This window comes from Thalia democratica, chromosome 1, assembly GCF_965202585.1.
Source record: "Thalia democratica chromosome 1, ktThaDemo2.hap1.1, whole genome shotgun sequence".
Lineage (NCBI taxonomy): Eukaryota > Metazoa > Chordata > Thaliacea > Salpida > Salpidae > Thalia > Thalia democratica.
In genome coordinates, this window is record NC_139165.1 from 65376129 (window position 1) to 65394046 (window position 17918).

The 17918-nt window shown below is 25.0% G+C and overlaps 1 protein-coding gene across 2 annotated transcripts; it reads left to right on the forward strand.

Moving 5' to 3' along the window:
• Positions 1 to 2: 2 nt before the first annotated feature.
• On the forward strand, positions 3 to 17918 carry LOC145835209 (RAB11-binding protein RELCH-like). Of its 2 annotated transcripts, none has more exons than XM_082942807.1 (22): positions 3 to 273; positions 2347 to 2442; positions 2581 to 2652; positions 2865 to 3064; positions 3824 to 3970; positions 5480 to 5550; positions 5738 to 5911; positions 6137 to 6221; positions 6309 to 6517; positions 7011 to 7173; positions 10073 to 10213; positions 11090 to 11236; positions 12676 to 12814; positions 12907 to 13102; positions 13262 to 13385; positions 13544 to 13645; positions 14038 to 14342; positions 14464 to 14702; positions 14867 to 14983; positions 15876 to 15976; positions 17223 to 17299; positions 17552 to 17918. In XM_082942807.1, the coding sequence occupies exons 1-22, from the start codon at positions 24 to 26 to the stop codon at positions 17616 to 17618; spliced, it is 3222 nt and encodes a 1073-aa protein (XP_082798933.1). In that variant the 5' UTR covers positions 3 to 23; the 3' UTR covers positions 17619 to 17918. The 2 variants fall into 2 exon arrangements, with proteins under 2 accessions (XP_082798933.1, XP_082799004.1); XM_082942878.1 differs by having other exon boundaries at positions 17223 to 17270.

Genomic DNA, 17918 nt, shown 5'->3' on the forward strand with positions numbered 1-17918 from the left:
AGTTTATTTGCAAAATTACCATAATGAATCCCTTCGATGAAAATGAAGAATCTCCTGAAAAACCTAATCTTTTTAAAAACAAAAAAGATTTTACAAAGCAAAGTATGGAACAAATTGGAGAATTTTTACTAGAAAACAAAATGATGCTGTCTTCTCTTGAACTCTATACCGAATGTATGGAAAGAGGTATAGAGTTACAAAATTTAAGGGATTTTTTTTCTAATCCTACTAATTTTGAGTCTCAAATGGAAGCACAAGTAAATGCTTCATTATGTTAGTTATTTTGTAATTTTTGTTATTACTTAAAAATAAAAGAAAGGGTTTTAGAAATATGAAAATATTTTTAAAAATCTAGAATACGCTTGTGCTTTTCATAAATTTTAGTATTCTTAGTAATTTAGTTTCTTGGTTATTACAAATCGAAAAACTGCAGTGATTAAATTAGTTTTGTAAGAAGTTCATGATAAATTGGTATTAAGATTAGTTTTTTTAAAGTTTAAAAAAATTCTAAACATTTATTTCTTTATAATTTGTAAAATAAGTACTTTCATAAATTAATTATTATGATTAAAAAATACTAGACTAGACAATAAAATCTTATAATAAAATTTGAATTTTTTAAGTCTAACATAAAAATAAGCTAATATTTTATATTAAAATAAATTTGGTATACAAATTATACTTCTAGAATAGTCAAACTTTTAATAAGGTATCACAATTTTTTTGCCTCTTTAGTTAGAATCTGCAAAAGTATCTTTATAACAATATCCAAATAGAATAGCAAACACGTTGAAAAACAAATCAGCAACTAGTTTGAAGACATTGTCAGAGTTCTTAAAATAGTATTTTACTTAATGATTTTTTTTTTAGTCATTTTTGTAAAATTCTTGAGTTTCTAAAACTGTAAGAATTTTTTTTATAAAGCTGATATTTTTTTTACAACTTATAGTTCAAAAGTATTAATATTGTACACTAAAAATGTTTTTTGGTTTTAATTAAGTAAAGTGATTTTTTAAACTGAGATGAAGAAGTTTAATTTGTTTGATAAATTAAACAAAAAAACTAGAGTCCATTCTTCGATTTTCAGAAAACTTACCTTTAAATTGTTTTTATAAATAGTATCCTTGTTATAAACATCACTATATTGATTAAGTTAGTGGTTAGTGAACTAACTGTATAGAGCGCATTAAAAAACGTTTGATTAATTTTGTTCAATAAAATAGATGTGCGAAGTGTTTGAATTTAAACGCATCTATATAAACTTTAATAATCTAATTTAATTGACTATAGAATTGATATTATTGTTTTAGTTGTTTTAGCCTTTAAAATTACTACTCAAATATTTGTTATATTCTCTATAAATCTTATATTCTAATTTTAAAATTATATTTTCTATAACTAACTACTAAGAGTCTATGAATAGGTTAGCTGATTGTAAAAACAAAAAATAAAAGTTTCGATAGTTTAAAATACCTTTGTATTGCTTGCTAATAGTTTTATCCTAAAATATTCCTGAAGGTTGATCTAAAAAGCTGGAGTATATTAAAAATTAAAAAATAATAAGTTGAAAATTCATAGACTTTGTCCAACTGAAAATATTTATGTCGATTCTAAATAAGAAAAAGCTGTGATTTAGCACTGCAAAACTTTAGTATTTCAAGACAGTTTTGTCAAAATCTAAAACTAATTATCTTTTTACCAGCTTTTACTTGTTAAACTTTTATACATATATTTACTAGCAGTGAACTGAAAATTGTAAAGTTAAATAAATATTAACATTTTTATATCCATAATTGTTTTAGATTACCTACATATTTGTATAAAGTTTAATAATGAATCAATTTTGTTGCATTGTTTACAATAATTTGTAAACTACTAAACTTTTTGAGGATTTATATAGATAACAATATTTAGATATTTTTAATAGATATTTAGATATATTTAATTTTTAATAGAAGATTTTGATTTATATTTGTATAAAGTAAGTTTTTAGAATGATATTTTTTGTGATTATTTTTAAATGTTTTTACTTATCAACTACACTATGATGAGTACGGAAAATGTTATTTATACAACAAAGTATAAATTTTAAATTCGATTTAAACTATATTAAGTTTATTACAATAACTGAAATCAATTAAAAATTTTTTTTTTTTTAAAACTTATGCGTGTGCACAAAACTCAGATGCTGTAAAATTAGTTTTATGTTTTATAATGTTTTACTTTTGGTTACAAAAAGATCTTGATTTTGAAAACAAGTTCAAAAAATTACTTTAAAAATCAAATTCTGATTAATAAATTCCATTTTTATACGTTACTCTCTCTTTTTTATTATGATCTATTTAGACAAAATGGGAAGTTTGAGTTCGTTTGATTCGTTTGAAATTGGTCAACAGCAACTTTCTGATGATAGCAGGCTACAAACAGAAGACAGAGTTGCTGGTTAGTAATTTTTAATAAAATTCATAGTTTCTGGTGTTATGTACTTTTATCTAAATTCATGACAAAGTTAACTAAAAAATTAGATTAAAATATTTTAAAAGTTTGCTTTATTCAAGTAATAACTAATAAGATCAACAGTTTTAGAGTTTGAGCTACGAAAAGCTAAAGAAACTATAAAGAACCTCCGAACTAGTCTGACTGAATTAAGTGGTAAGATTTCAAGCTTTTAAATCTTTTTATAATATTTAAAAAATATTTCGCAGAGCTTTCAAATTAGATAAAATATTTCAGTAAATTTATCATGTTTTTTATGGATATATTTTAGATACTAAAATGATGCGTTCGTTTGTAATAACGAAAAAACATTAAATGTATTTTAAATTATGAATTTTGATAAAAAATAGTTATAACTGCTCTATTAGAGCGTGCAAAGGATCAAAAGTTTCAGTCAAACAAAAAAACTGACAATGAACAAACCGAACATAAAGTGCAACGGTTAGACGAAAACAAAAATCCAGAGCCATATGAGTGCCGTGCACTTAATTTTCTGGTCAACGAATATTTGCTTGAGCAAAACTACACTCTCTCTTCAATAACCTTTTGCGAAGAAAATGAAGATCAGGTATTCTTATATTAGGAAGTGTTTGCTTTAAAATAAACCAAAAAAAGTATTTGAATCATAAGCATATAAGGAACTAATTAAACATCAGGAATTTGGAAAGACTTAAAAAAATATCTATACTTTTGATAGTTTTTGTTAAGTTGCTCAAACTGTACAACTGATTTTACAAATATACATTTTTAATAATTTTATATGACGCATTCTATATTATATTAAACTATTTCTATAAAATTGTATTAAAAAATTGTACAGCTTTTTCTTGCAAAAGTTTTATAAACCAATGTGCAATTAAATTTTTGCAGCCTTTTAAAAATTTTGGTTAAAAATTCAAGTTAAAATATTAGATAAAAGTCAATAATTTTTTTTTTCTGAATTCTACTTAGCAAAAATAGTTGAATAACTTAATCACAATTAAGGATTTAAAAAAAGTAATTTCTATAAAATAAAACTTAACAGCTTAAAATAATTTTTAAAGTTTAAACCTTCTCAACTCTTAAAGTTTTACTTCTTGAAAATTTTTATTCTTTATATTTAAACAAATAGCTTTTTAGCTAAAAAAGTCACGTACTGGTTTAGCTAAACTTAACTTAAAAACTACACAATTAAATGAGTTAGATATGATTAATTTTTATAAATATTAATTAGAAATTATTTCTAAAAGTTAAATTGAGTTTGTTTAATTAGTTTACTGTTGGGAGGTTAAATCAAAACTGTTTATATAACTTTTTTTAAACTTTAACATACAATATTTTGATTAAGGATTTCGAAGACTGGCATGACGTCGGGTTAAATATTTCAAAACCTCTTAGTCTGTTGTCTCTTTACAGATGCAACACAAAAGTATCTGATAACAACAGTGATGACTTGAAAAAAGAAATATCACTGCAAAAAGAATTAATAACAAAGGTAAAATACATGAAATGATTTCATTCTTATTAGATTGTCTACTTTTACTATCAGCTTTTTACTGTTGATTAGTCATTATTAGTTGTTTATGTTTTTACTAACTAGTATGAGCTTACTTAAGCGAGCATTAAAACAATCATTTTAACCATATTTTTATAAATAAATGTTATTTTGAAAACTTAAAAACTCTTACAGTACGTTTTATTAGTATTTAAGTTTATACTTGATAGATTTGTTTACCACGCAAAGTTATTTTAAACAATACGATGTAGTTTACACGAGCTTATTTTAAGATTAAAACTAATTTCCTTCCTATGAATTTGCAGAAGGTGAAATAATTAATATACCCAACATATATTTTTGTGTGTAGGCATCTTGATTACAATTCAGCGTTGCCACAAAGTCAGGAAAATTAGGAAAAGTCAGAAAAAAAAAACAGTTTTTCGAAAAAAAAAGTCAAGAATTTTTATATATACATGCTCTTAATAAGAAAGTTTACCATCACTAACAACTCTATTTTGATAATGTTGTTTTATAAAAAAAAAATCAGCAAAATAACTGTTGTTTTAACCTGCATAAACATAAGATTGAAAACTTTACACAACTTCAAGTATTCGGTTATCTATTTTTTATTCGGTTTTAATTAAAAATTTGATTTAGAAAAGTCAGGAAAGGTCGAGAAGTTTTTTTCAGCTTGATCTGTGGCAACCCTGATAATTAAAAAAAAGTGGATCGTAAACATTGAATTCGATATGTTTAACTCACTTAAAGCCTAGTAACATTTTACAATAAAACAATACAATATTAACAGTCCTTAGTTCTAATAAAACTATGATATCTTACTATACTTCTATAATCTGAATAAAAAAATCAAATGATTAGAACTCTACTACTTTATTTAAAGTTTATTGATGATGGGTTTTGAACCTGAAAGTATTTTAAACTTATATGTTGTGCAATAAAAATTTGTTGATTTTTCTAAACAACCATTTCATTTTTTTATTTACTTGATGCCATAGAACTTACAAACAGAAAATTGACTGTGTCCTGGACTGATTTAAGCGTTATATTCAATACATAAATGTTGTCTTCTACAAATAGATAATGAATTTTAAAATTTAACGAAGAGTTTAATAGTAAACTTTTGCAGTGTGAAGTTTTAATAAAGAAGTCTTTTACTTAAAAATGTGAAGTAGTAAATTAAAAGTACTGCTATTTAAGTCTCTAATTTGTTTTGAGTTTTATTTTACATATCAAATAAATGTTTATATAATAATTTTATACAGTTTTATAATATCTTTCATAAGACTATGCTATAGTAAATGAAAGAAAGTATAGTTTCTTTTCATATTGTTTCTTATTTTATAATCTTTTTAAAAACCACAAGTATTTATTTCTAGCTATTACCTAAATTTTAAGGTGACTTTAGTTACAAGTAAAATTACTATTATCATTAAAATATTATAGCATACTAAAGGTTTGATAATTAAAAAAAAGAAACAATTTTAGTTTGAAGAAACTGTTGAAAAGCTACAAAAAGAAAATCAATCTTATTTAAACATCAAAAGTCATTTGAAGAGGTAATTAATAAATGTTATAACCACCGAGATACTTGAGTTTTGAAACATAAATGTCATTAACAAATATATATTTGTGTAAGATTTGGAAGTTAATAAAGAACTTAATAATTTTCAAGCACATTGTCTTTGGTTTAAAAAAAGTTATAAACTAAAAAATTTTCAACTTGGAAAAATATAAATTTATTAGCAGTGAGATTTGTTGTGATTCCATTCAACAGCAGCAATCAAACAAATCGGTAGAAATCGCTTGTCAAACTGAATTTCAATTAACACCAAGTGTATCCCAAAATAGTTTAATTGACGAAAACAAGGAAAACTTAATACATAAAGATGATAGTCTGTCAGATGTATTTCAGGAAAGGTTAAATTTTCAGTTTTGTGTAAAAATTAAAAATTAAAGTTTCAAAAGTTGAAATATTTTTCTAAAAACTAAATATTAAAAGTTTTTAATTATAACTGAAAATTTAAAATTTTTGATTAAAAAATAATATTTTGTAGCTTATTATATAATTGGATATAGACATATGTTATAATTGTCAACTTTAGTTTTAAAGTATATTCAATTTCATTTCAAAACATGTTAAAGGTATGTACCAGTTTCTTTCTGGAAAAAGTTGACAACAAACAACAATTATACATTACAAGTTGAAGATCAGTGGCTTAAACAAGAGGTATTTTTTTATTTTGCCAACTTATGATGACTACACAGAGTAAAGAATAGTTAATTGTAAAACTAAATAAATTAAAATATTTTAAAGGTAAGGAACATTTGCAAAACTTCAGAAGAATTTGTGTCTTGTGTAGCTCGATCAATCCCACAAATTTTACCAATTGTATTACTAACCAAAAGAGACAGATTGTTACCAATTTTGCTTGCGACTGCTTCTTTACATGAAGACAAAGAAACCCGTAACAAAATGCTTAATTTGCTATTTAATCTTATCAAAAAACCAAATGTTTTGCAAAGGTACTAATTATAAATCAACTTTAAACCTAACAATTAAAATCGTAAAATAAATGTTTATATATTTTTTAAACTTTTGTTATTGAAAAAAAGTAAAAATCTATCGATTAAAACAAACTAGTGTAAGAAAACATATAAATGTATAAAACATTGTTTAACTATAAAAAAATTATTTAAAGGTAATCTGAAACTGTAACTATAAATAAGTTATAAAAAAAAGTGGCATAAATATCAAAACCTTAAAATTAACAAGTTTTACTAATATTTTTAAACTTATACATGAGCAATTAAATGTATAATAGAGTAAGAGTAAATGAAAAGCTATAAAACGTGATTTTTAATTTTTATGATTTTATTCTCGACTTTATAAGTTTTTGCTTTTTATTTTCTTTTCTAGATTTATATTTGCCTTGAGTTCAATGTGCGCTACAATTAAACAGCAACATATTTTTGTCTAGCAATTTTTTTTTATTGCATTTAATACACCCTTTTACAGGCAGATGATCTTGCAAGGATGCGTGTCTTATGCAAAGCATGCAGGAAAGCTTCGAACTGAAGAGGAGTTGTTGCCACAGTGTTGGGAGCAGATAGGTCACAAGCACGCAGAAAGAAGACAACTGATCGCAGAAACTTGTGGAGCAATTTCACCTTACTTGCGGGTATATACGTTTTTCTACTTACTTAAATTTTTCATAGTTAAAATGAATTTTATTACAAATTTGAAATTATTATGGTACAAAAGTTTTGTTATTTAAAGTTTAGTTACTTTCAGGATATCAATTAGTTTTTCATTAACTATTGTTTTTACCTAAATAACTAATTATACTTCTATATTTTTTGACAGCAAATAAGCAGCAGTAAAAGTTATTTGAAACTTAAAAGTTACATATAAGAAAAGTCGCACAAACGTGTGTGTGATTAACGTAAATTTAGTAACAAAATTAAAAAATGTTAATTAGCATTGTTGGGTAAGCATAATAAATCACATCTGTTCCCTTTCCTTTGTAATTATTTTTGATAAAATAAATTCGACATAGTTAATAAAGTTTTTAACTAGTTAAATGAAATTAGTTTTCTGCTAGAATCAGAGGTTTTTTCAATGATTTTAAAAAGTGAGTGATTTCCAAAGTTTTCAAAATGTTTGAACAGTAGATTACTAAACAAAAAGCTTCGTTCACACCAGGTAAACAGATGGTACTTTTAAGCGTCCATTACTGTAAATTAAGTTGTCTTTTTTATAACTCAGTATATCAAAAAAGAATGAATATATAGCTATTGAATATTAGTTAAGGTAAAAGAAACCCTTTTGAAAATTTAATAATAATCATATAAAATTATAACAAGGTTACTAGTTAAGGTAAATTGATGTGATGAACAGTACTGTTTACAATTGAGTGATTAACTTTAGGAAAAAAAAAACACTATAATTTAAATTGTTAAATATGATACATTATATTGCTAAGATTTATATATTTCTGTAAATGAAACTATTTACCTGTTTCTATTTTATGCTAAGAATTATTCAATAACTTCTTTGACTTGATTTCATGAAAGTAGCTTGGTTTTAAAAAATCAACAAAAAACTCGAGTTTTATATTTAGTAAAGATTTCTTTGAAAAATATTTTAAAGTTTGTAAGTTGGATGAAGATGGGTGGTTTTTTCTAGGTAGCAGTAAATTTTTGCAACAAAACTTCAAAAAAAAACTGATTAAGTTTAACAAATATCGTATTTGGTATAAGGTAACATTTAAACCTCTATATTTATATCTTTTATTTGAATAATCTAAATAAGAGTTTGTTTTAGTAGGCGATATCAGAGGGCAACAATTAGTATTTGGTCAAAAAAGTAATCGGGTTATCAACTTGTAAAGGGGCATTACTTAAAAAAGGGCCCGATTATTTTTTAATTTCTGCAAAGTGGGCGACTGTATAAATGAGTTAGTGATAAAATGATCTTAGTTATTTGATAATTCAAAATAACAGGATTCTCGCGCGTCAGGATAAATAAGTTTTTTTTGGAAAAGGTGGTAATATGTCAGTTTTTTTCAGTTCAAAAGCTTGAAATTTTCAGAGTCTTTTTGAGTAGATTGTTAAGTTTTAATTTTCTTTCGAAACAATTATCTGGCTTTTAATGCAAACTGTCAGTATTTTTTTGTCAGTACAAATGCTTGAAAATTTCTGAGTTTCAAAAAAAAAATATTTTTTTTGCTTATAGTGAAATTATTTCTAAACACAAATTTGTTTTTGTTGCAGTATTCTCTGTAAAGTACTGTCTGTTTATTATGTCTGCAGCAGTTACACAACAATTCAAGTTCCGAAAACTTAATATTTTTTGATATTTTTCGGGAACCATAACTTTAAAAATAATGAGAATTGAAAAACAAAAAATGTACGAGAAACTTCTTTTATGAATATACTACCTAACTACAACTTATCTAACAGTTTATGTCGTTTCGTTTAGTTATAATATCAACTAGGCAGGCACCGACCAACAAAGGTTAGGACAGGGTTTCCCAAACTCATTTTCATTAAAGCCCCCTTGGCAATTTTTTTTTAATTTCCTCATTACTAGTCAATTACTAACTAACTTTTTTTTCGACTTACTTATCGTTAACACCGACCCGATGATAGCCAAAGTTGTACCTAAAGAGCAATATTGCCCACATTGGGGAAAATGTTAGTATCAATCTAAATTAAGAAATGTCAGGCTAAGTTTGAAAACTTTTGTGCATGAACCCTGTAAAAAGAAAATGCAGGACATTTGCGGACTTTGCAATTGTCTTTGTTTTTTTGTAAATAATAAATCTCAAACATTTACCACAATTACTTTTGTCATTGAGATAGCGTTTTGTTAAAAAAACTAAGTAAGCTTTTCGACAAATAAGATTGCAATATATCTACATTTATACTTAAAGAATCTTCAAGAATTATTAAATTAGTATCAACTTAACTTCATTTTATATTAAATTTATATTTGAATATGGTATGAGTCAAAGATGCTTATGTAATCTATTTTTATAAGTTAGTAAAAGTACTTAGGTATTTTGTTTATAATGAATAACAACACTAACTATAAAAATAGAAGTTACCCTCAAAGTTTTTTTAAACAAGTGGCAAAGAGAAAGTTCTGTGCATACTAGATTATTAAGTATTGATAAAAAATTCAATACAAACACATATTTTTAAGTAGTAGAGTTAAATAAATTTTGCTAGTAACAACTAACTAAAACATCTATAACATGTATTGTACGTTATAAAATAAGATTTATTTGTTTTTCCTTACTATTTAGTTAACTTAAATGTCTCTTCACTTATCACACATTAATGCTTTTTAGAAAACTCTGGTTTAAAATATAATTTAAGACTCGAGTATCATTATAACATTTTTTTGCAAATCTTTTTTTAAGCATAGTAAGACTTTTTTATTGTTACAACGTAAAAAAATTTTAACGAAACTTACTTTATTTGATTCTTTATTAAAAACTTTAAACAATAGCTAACATATGCTGTAAAATTGTAATGCTCTATAAATAAAGCTTTAATGATTATACTTTTTAGGCTGAGATAAGGTCGTCATTGATTTACTCGATTTTGGAGCAAATACTGCAGGAAGAACGAACAAAAGAAGTAAAACAGTCTGTAGTTAAATCATTATCAATTGTTTTTGTTTTTCTTTCAGAAACTGAAAAATATAGAAAGGTTTTTATACACTTTAAAATAAAGTAATAAAAAGTACAGCTCTTTAAAGTCAAATATATTAATCTAAAAATAGTTGATAAGAACAAAAATATTAAACCCTTTTTTTTGTTTTACTAATTTTCAAAAAAGTGTTTAGTTAAGCATACGAAGTTACTATATTAATAATTAAAAAAGTTTTAAAGTTGTTTATATGTTTAAAAAAATAAAATTAACAATAAAAGATTAAAACTAGCCAGATACATTATAATTTTTTTAATTTAACGTGTTAAAGCATAAAAAAATCAATTTATTTTATTAATTAATTGAATTTTTGTTGTAGTTTGAAAGCTATTATACTTACTAACTTTTTCACGCTTACTATTCAATTTGTAAAATAATTTTCTTAAAAATATTGTTTTACATTAAATTATTATATTTTGTTTAAAATAGGGGTGGGCAACGTACGACCGACCAAATAGAAATTAATGGACTGCCACGTAATTTTAGCTGGAAAATAACTTGTGCAAAACACATAAACTAACGATTTTTATAACCAACAAGCTTTTATTTAGATTTTCAGTACTTTTTAGTGCTTATTAAAAGATCAATTGCATTAAAACTTTTTTTTTGTATAAACTTTAACTTTGCGCAGCCCGCGAAGTAACTTGTTAACAACGTAGACTAAACATTTTTTTGTAAATCTGGCCCTTCGACAAAAAAATTGCCTACCTCTTGTTTAAAACGTACTTTTATAGTTTCTAAATGAATTATAAGTTTATTAGCTAACACTGTATTAAAATTTTTATCAAAAACAAAGAACTTTATCGCTGCTCTTTAGCTAATGAGAAACCTTTTATTTGTTTTTTCATTTTAAATAATTTTAAGTAAATGGTTCAGGCAGAAGAATGTTTGTGGAAGGTTATGAACGATCAAGATTGCACAGATGTCGTAGCTAAATTTCTTTTTCCTTCATTTTGCTTATTTTCTATCCAACAGGATTCTCTATGTCAAAGTTTTGGAAACAAACTTTTACAGCGTTTTGACGTTAGTTCGATGAAAGTTTTATTTTTTATTCTTTTAGTTAATTGATTCAAGTATACAATAAAATTAATTAGTATTTTAAGTAGATTAAACATTTAAACATTTGTAAGCTAATTTAAAGAAATTTTTTAATATTTATACTAATTTATAAAACTTATATTAAAAAACTATTCTTATGATTTATTTAAGTACATTAGTACATTTTATAATTTTAATTTACAGTAACCTCTCGCTTATTTACGCACATTGTGTCCAAAGAAAAAGTGCGTAAAAATACGAGAGATCGTAAAGATACGAGAGGTAGCAAATATACTTACTATAATGGCTGTTTTTTGATATTGCCTCTAGTTATAAGCAGACTGGGGACTTTTCAACTTTAACAACTTGTTTACTTTATTTATAAATATGAAAACAAATGATAAAACTATACATATATTAAAAAAACATTAAAAAATATATATAATAATAATACTAGTAGAAAACTTTTACTAACTTTAGTAATAAGTAGATTTTATCTTTATTTATATTTTACTTATTTGATACTTAACATTTATATTCTATTCTACTTAGCAAATACAATTTATAACTAGGCATTTGTTTACAATTAAAAAATGGTGTTTATTCATATATAGGGCAATAGTGATGTACTATTTATTTGTGTTTTAAACTCTCATTATTTCAATATTTAACACAGTCATATTTCTTTTAGAACTTTAATTTAATCTCTTATTGTTAACAAAATTTCTGATATACTGAGGTATAACTAAATGTTTATCACTTAGTCAAGGAACATAAGTTAACAAAGTCTAAAGACATAGAGAGGTGAATTAGCATTTAAAAACACATTTTAAATTAAAAATATACAATAAACGTAATTTGTGTAATATTAAAAAAATTAAAATTATTATTTTTAGATTTTTTTAGAATTCCAAAATGCGTAACTAAACGAGAATGCGTAACGTCACGAGTGCGTAAAGATGTGAGAGGTTACTGTATTTTGTAAATAATATCGTTATCAGAATTTACTTCGTTAAGCATAATAATTAATATCTAATAAACTAATGAGTTCGTTAACATTGTTGACTAATTTATGCTCACTCATAGTTTATCTTTTAACTTATTATAAACGGATTTAAACAAAATATTAGATACAGTTTTATATATTTCTTTTTACTACTCACTGTGTTAATTATGTTATAAACATACAATAATTTAAAAAAATAGTTTTTAACGCTCGTTTCTTAGCTTAAACTAATTTCATGAAGTAAGTATTCCCTTTGTATTAAATTAAGCATTCATGTATGTTATAACTTATAAATAAATATTTCAAATTTTAACTGACACGTTGTAAGCCAAAGTGCATTAAGTCGCAATAGGGACACAAATAATTAAACTACGACCAGTTTCGTAAAACTACTAGTTTGTATATTTAATTTCAACAGAATCATGCTTCAAATGAAGTGTTAATTGAACCAGAATGCTGTAGGCATTTGTCAACGCTAGTTCAATACATTCCTTATGTATTTGTCTACGCAATCATGTCGGTCATGAGTGAAGATTCAAAATTTAAGCTGAAACATGGTAAGTTAAATTGCACATGAGTCGTATCATACACATAATAAGTAGGTTTTTTATTACCTTTTTGTACTTTAGTAACTTATTATATTTATAAGAATTCGAGGAAGTTTTAAAATCCCAATCTTCTGAAAAAGAAGTTGCAACCGAAGAAAGTAATAACGAAGATGATATTATCCAAACATGTCTTGGTTTAAATGATGATGAAATAGTAGATTTAAAAGATATTTTAAATAATAAATTATCAAGTCAGCATACTGATTTGGGCGTAATATCGTGGTTAAAAGAAGAATTGTTAGTTAATTTTGAAATAAGTTTCGTTTTTAATTAAAATGTTTATATAAATAAAATTAAAATTCTCAAGATTTGAAATGTCTTTAAACTTCATTATTGTTACAAATGTCAATATATGAGTTTAATATTTTTGTTACTAAATGACTGTTATTTTTACAGTTTACCAATTTTATCTGGAACAATTGTGAAAATTAACTTCAGAAATAAGCTGATTGTGAAAAAACTAATCGATCTTATATCCGGTTTATGTAATATATTTGGAAAGGTTTTTACAGAAAAAATGGTTGGTAATCATAATCTTATATTTTATCTTAATCTACTACATAAACTATAGCAACAGTTTATTTTATACTATTCAATCTAGATATTTTTTTTACGTATATTGGATGAAATGTTGAGTATTTGTATTAATTTAAGAATAAATAAACATTTATTATATAGTTCAAGCCATTTCTTTGCAATCTTTTTGTCACTGATGAATCAAACTTTGAAACATCTTTACTACCTGTTTATGCTGTTGGAGTGCTACGAAATTGTATTAAGGTTTGATTTTGTTAAAATATAATGACAATTTAATTACAAACTTTCAAACAAGTATTAGTAAGTATTTTGCTTTACTTACTCATATATTAAGTGCGGTTAATCTATTTGACAAATAATTTAGAGTAATCTTTGTGAAAAAATTTAAGGCTAGCTAATATATGTATATAGTTAGAGTTTTTAAGTTTTATGGTAGTCATTAACTCTTGCAGAATTTTAAACCTTAGAATAAAAAAATTTAATAGTTTTGTTTTAAATTATCACTAAAATTGTTAAATCCTACACTTTTTGTAAGACAGTTTAAAAAATTTACGTAATATATTTTTGATAATAACGCTTTTTCTTCCTTTTAGTCATCTTAAATATTTGTTTCTACATCTGAGATCACATTACAGATGCGACTTGAAGGCAGCGAAGAAGAAGCCCACTATTTTTTACTACAAGCATTGGAAAAGAACAGTTGTGCTGGTGAAAAGTTCCAAAGCGTGGTGATTTCTTTTCGGTTGCTACGTGATTGCGACCCCAGCCTCCACGAGCTGCTCGCCAAAGTTGTCGTTTCCTCCTCGCAAAGCACATGTGATCAGGTGCGCGCTCGAACAGCAACCTTGCTGGCATGTTTGAGCGTGAACAGCGTGGAAGCGAAACTGGTTGACGACGTTGTCATACCGACCCTTATCCGCCTTTCACTGGACGACTGCATGTTGGTTTTGTAGGATTTTTATGTTGCCTAAACTTCAATAAGTTGTTTTTGTTGTTTTAATAGTTTTTATGTTACAATATAGATATTTAACAATGTTTTTTATTAACAAATAATTTTACAGAAAAGTCAGACTGGCCACAATAGCGACGTTTTCAACCATCGCTGAAAACCACCACGTGTCAGCCGAGTCAATGGAACAAGTCATCAAGCACTTGGGCAACATGATGACGTGGTCGATGGGTGATGACGTGGCTACCAGTGACGCGGAGAGCATGCTGTCGTCACACCAAGTTCAGATGCGCGTCGCTCTGATTTGCGCTGAGAACGGGACTTCGGTGCATCCCCGATTCAGAGACCAATGTTAGTTTTAAAATAATTAAGGGTTCTAAATTAGTGTAAAACCATACAAAACTTTTGATTAGTGAAGTTTTTAAGATAAAATAAGCCTTTTAAACGTTTTTTAAATTGAGTTACTTAAATTAAAAATAGAGAATTTTGGTAAATATTTTGGTGGTTTATAACAGTTTTGATTCCCCATCTGTCAATTATATCGGCTACTAGCAAGCTTGTATTTGACGTAGAAAAGAAGATGAACTTGTGCAATGCACTTGTTGAAGCTTATACAAACATACTGTGCTGCTGTTAGATTTTTTATTTGTTTTTTTTTAATAGATACTTCTTAATACATAATCTTTAAGTAGATTATTGATATTAGATTTTTATAAATAAGAAAAATAAAACATAACACGCTTACTTAGTATATTTTTTTTTAGATAACATAGTTCTATACACTATGCTTAGCTTATTAAAAAACAACTCAAACTAAAAAACTATGAGACAACACATTGATCGTTTCGTCACCACAGTTAATTTTTGAATTTTGTGTTTCTAAAAACTTATTAAACTACTGGTAGGCGAATACTTTTAGCTAGATGCTATATTTATAGGTGTGTATACTGTTTTTCATAAAAGATTTTTCAATTTAAATATATTTATAAAATGTTGTAAAAAACTCAAACTAGTTTGGTTTACATTTTCCTCAAATCTTCATTAGTTTTATTTTTAGTCCGGTGCTATAGTTTCATTTATAGTTTTAAAAGAACTTCATCTATGTAATGTTTAACTTTTATAAGTACAACAATGCTACACATTTTATCAGTGTTTTAATTTTCTTATTTATGTACATAGCAAAAAATGCTTGATATTGAAATGCTTGACAGCAGCTCATAAGTCACACACAAAAGTTATTTTTATTTTCTGTTACGCTTACTTACAGTGTATCACATATTTTTTAATTATCATATTTTTTTCTTTTCAAAAACATTTATTTTAATTAAAAGTAAACTGCGTAGAAAACGACAATTTAGTTAATTCTTTTAATTTTTTTAAGGTAAAATGTTTTGTTAATGCTACTTTTATGTGATATATTTGATTCCAAATAAAACTTAAGTTATAGAAAGACTATATGTTGAAAGTAAAATTGTAGATAAAAAAATTGTAAAAACCAGTTAAGGATTATTTGAAATAATACAGTTATAAACGAGAGCCTTCTTCAAGGTAGTTGTTTGCCTGCACTTAAATGTCTTCTTACCGAGTTAAATTCGCTACAACCAGAACCAGTTTCTCATCTAATCGTTAGTTTGTCATATAAAACTTGATTCAAGTTTTTATTTTAATTTACATACTTGTTTCAGGGTTGCCAAAAACCCTGTAATCCTGGAAAAACCTGGAATTTGACAATTAACGCTAATAAAAACCTGGAATTTTATAAATTTTGAAAAAGAACTGAAATTTTAAACAATTTTTACCTAGTAAGTAGTAAAATTTTAATTTGATACAAAAAATCAGCCATATAGATTAAAAAAAAATTGTCATTATCAAAATGTTTTTATTAAAAAAACACATTTAAAGTAGCTTTACAGTATCTGTTTAATGTTATTATACTACTTAGCACATTTTTTAACCTTAAAGTTAGCTTTAAACTAAAAACAAGCCCAAAAGCGTGTACTTTTAAAAACCTGGAAAAATTGAGAAAACCTTAAAGAAATTTCTCAAATAAATAAGGCAACCCTGTTGTTTATCTCTAAACAGTTTTTGCAAACGAGCTTACGCTCAATAGTATTTTCAGAAGTTTTATAAGTTTTTTGTAGAAAATAAGTAAAATTGAAATAGCAATTTAAAGTTTATTGGTTTTCGCAGTTTTAAGTTACATCACACCATTCTTTTTAGTTTAAAAAAAAATTCTTTACCAAAATTTAGTTTCCATAGAGTCAAACACTTTTTGTTTTGATAATCTGTTAAATATATTTGTGATGATTAGTCTGTTATATGTATATAAGTTTAGACCTGTTTATTGTTCAACTAGAAAAAATACAATATTAACTTTTCCTTATAATGCTTGAAAATAAAATATTATGTGGGTACAAAACTATTTTTAGACATGTTACTAAAACATGTTTTAAATTTTTTTTATATACTTAATTTTTAAAACAAATATCATGCATGCTATTCTTTCAAGTTTTATTTACATCTTTCAATTTTTTAATTTTCTTAGTTTTTTAAATAGCTACTAAGAATTAACAGGATTCTGTAGAAGTATCCAGTTAGAGTTTAATTTAACCATTTTACAATGACCAATAATTTTCTATATTGTTAAACACCATTGCTTTCCAAGTCAGCTTTTAGTTCATTTTTTCGTTATATTCCAAATTATACTTGAAACATCCAATATTAGTGATTTTAAATGATTTAAGTTTATTAAAATTAGTTTTTGAACATTTAGTTTTAAAATTTTTAATTAAATATATTAAAATTATATAAAACCATTATGTTTGTTTTGTTTTAAAAATAAATTACTTAAAACAATTTATTCAACAACAGGATTCAGTAAAAGGGTTAATCGAAGGAGTGGAAGCAAGAATAACAGAAGTTAGTACGATAAGCGACAATGATAACAAGTAATTAATTAGCATTATATTTAACTTTGAAATTTTTAATAGTTTCATTTTAAGATAAATAAACGCATTTAGATCATTACTTCTCTTTTATTTTTTGAATATATTTTTAGTAATTTTAAGCCTTCTTTCCTTTAAAATAATTACATTTAGCTTGCTTTTTCTATTAAATACAAGTTATACAAATTTTGTTTATACTAAGTTAAGATATTACATATTCATCATAACCAAATGTTAATACTTATTTAATTGTAGGACAACAACCCAGGAACAAATAAAACCTAAGCCGAAATCTCGTAATCCATTTCAAAAGTTGTTTTGATTCAAATTTTTCTAACTTTGTTTGAAAAGTATAATGTGTTTTTAAGATTATACTTTGATGTCACAGAGTTGGAATACTTTAATAAATAAATTTAATTGTTTTTCAATTTACAGCTGTTTTACTTTGTAAAGATAATACATTTTTTGTTTGATCAATGTTCGAATTAAGCTATTTCATTTTTAATCAATACTAGGAAAAAATGTTACTATTTCAGCTTTTTGTTTTTCAATTTTTTTAATACTTTTATTTTATTGGATAATATTTATCAGTTTACATGCAGTATTTAAAGCTCATCAATTA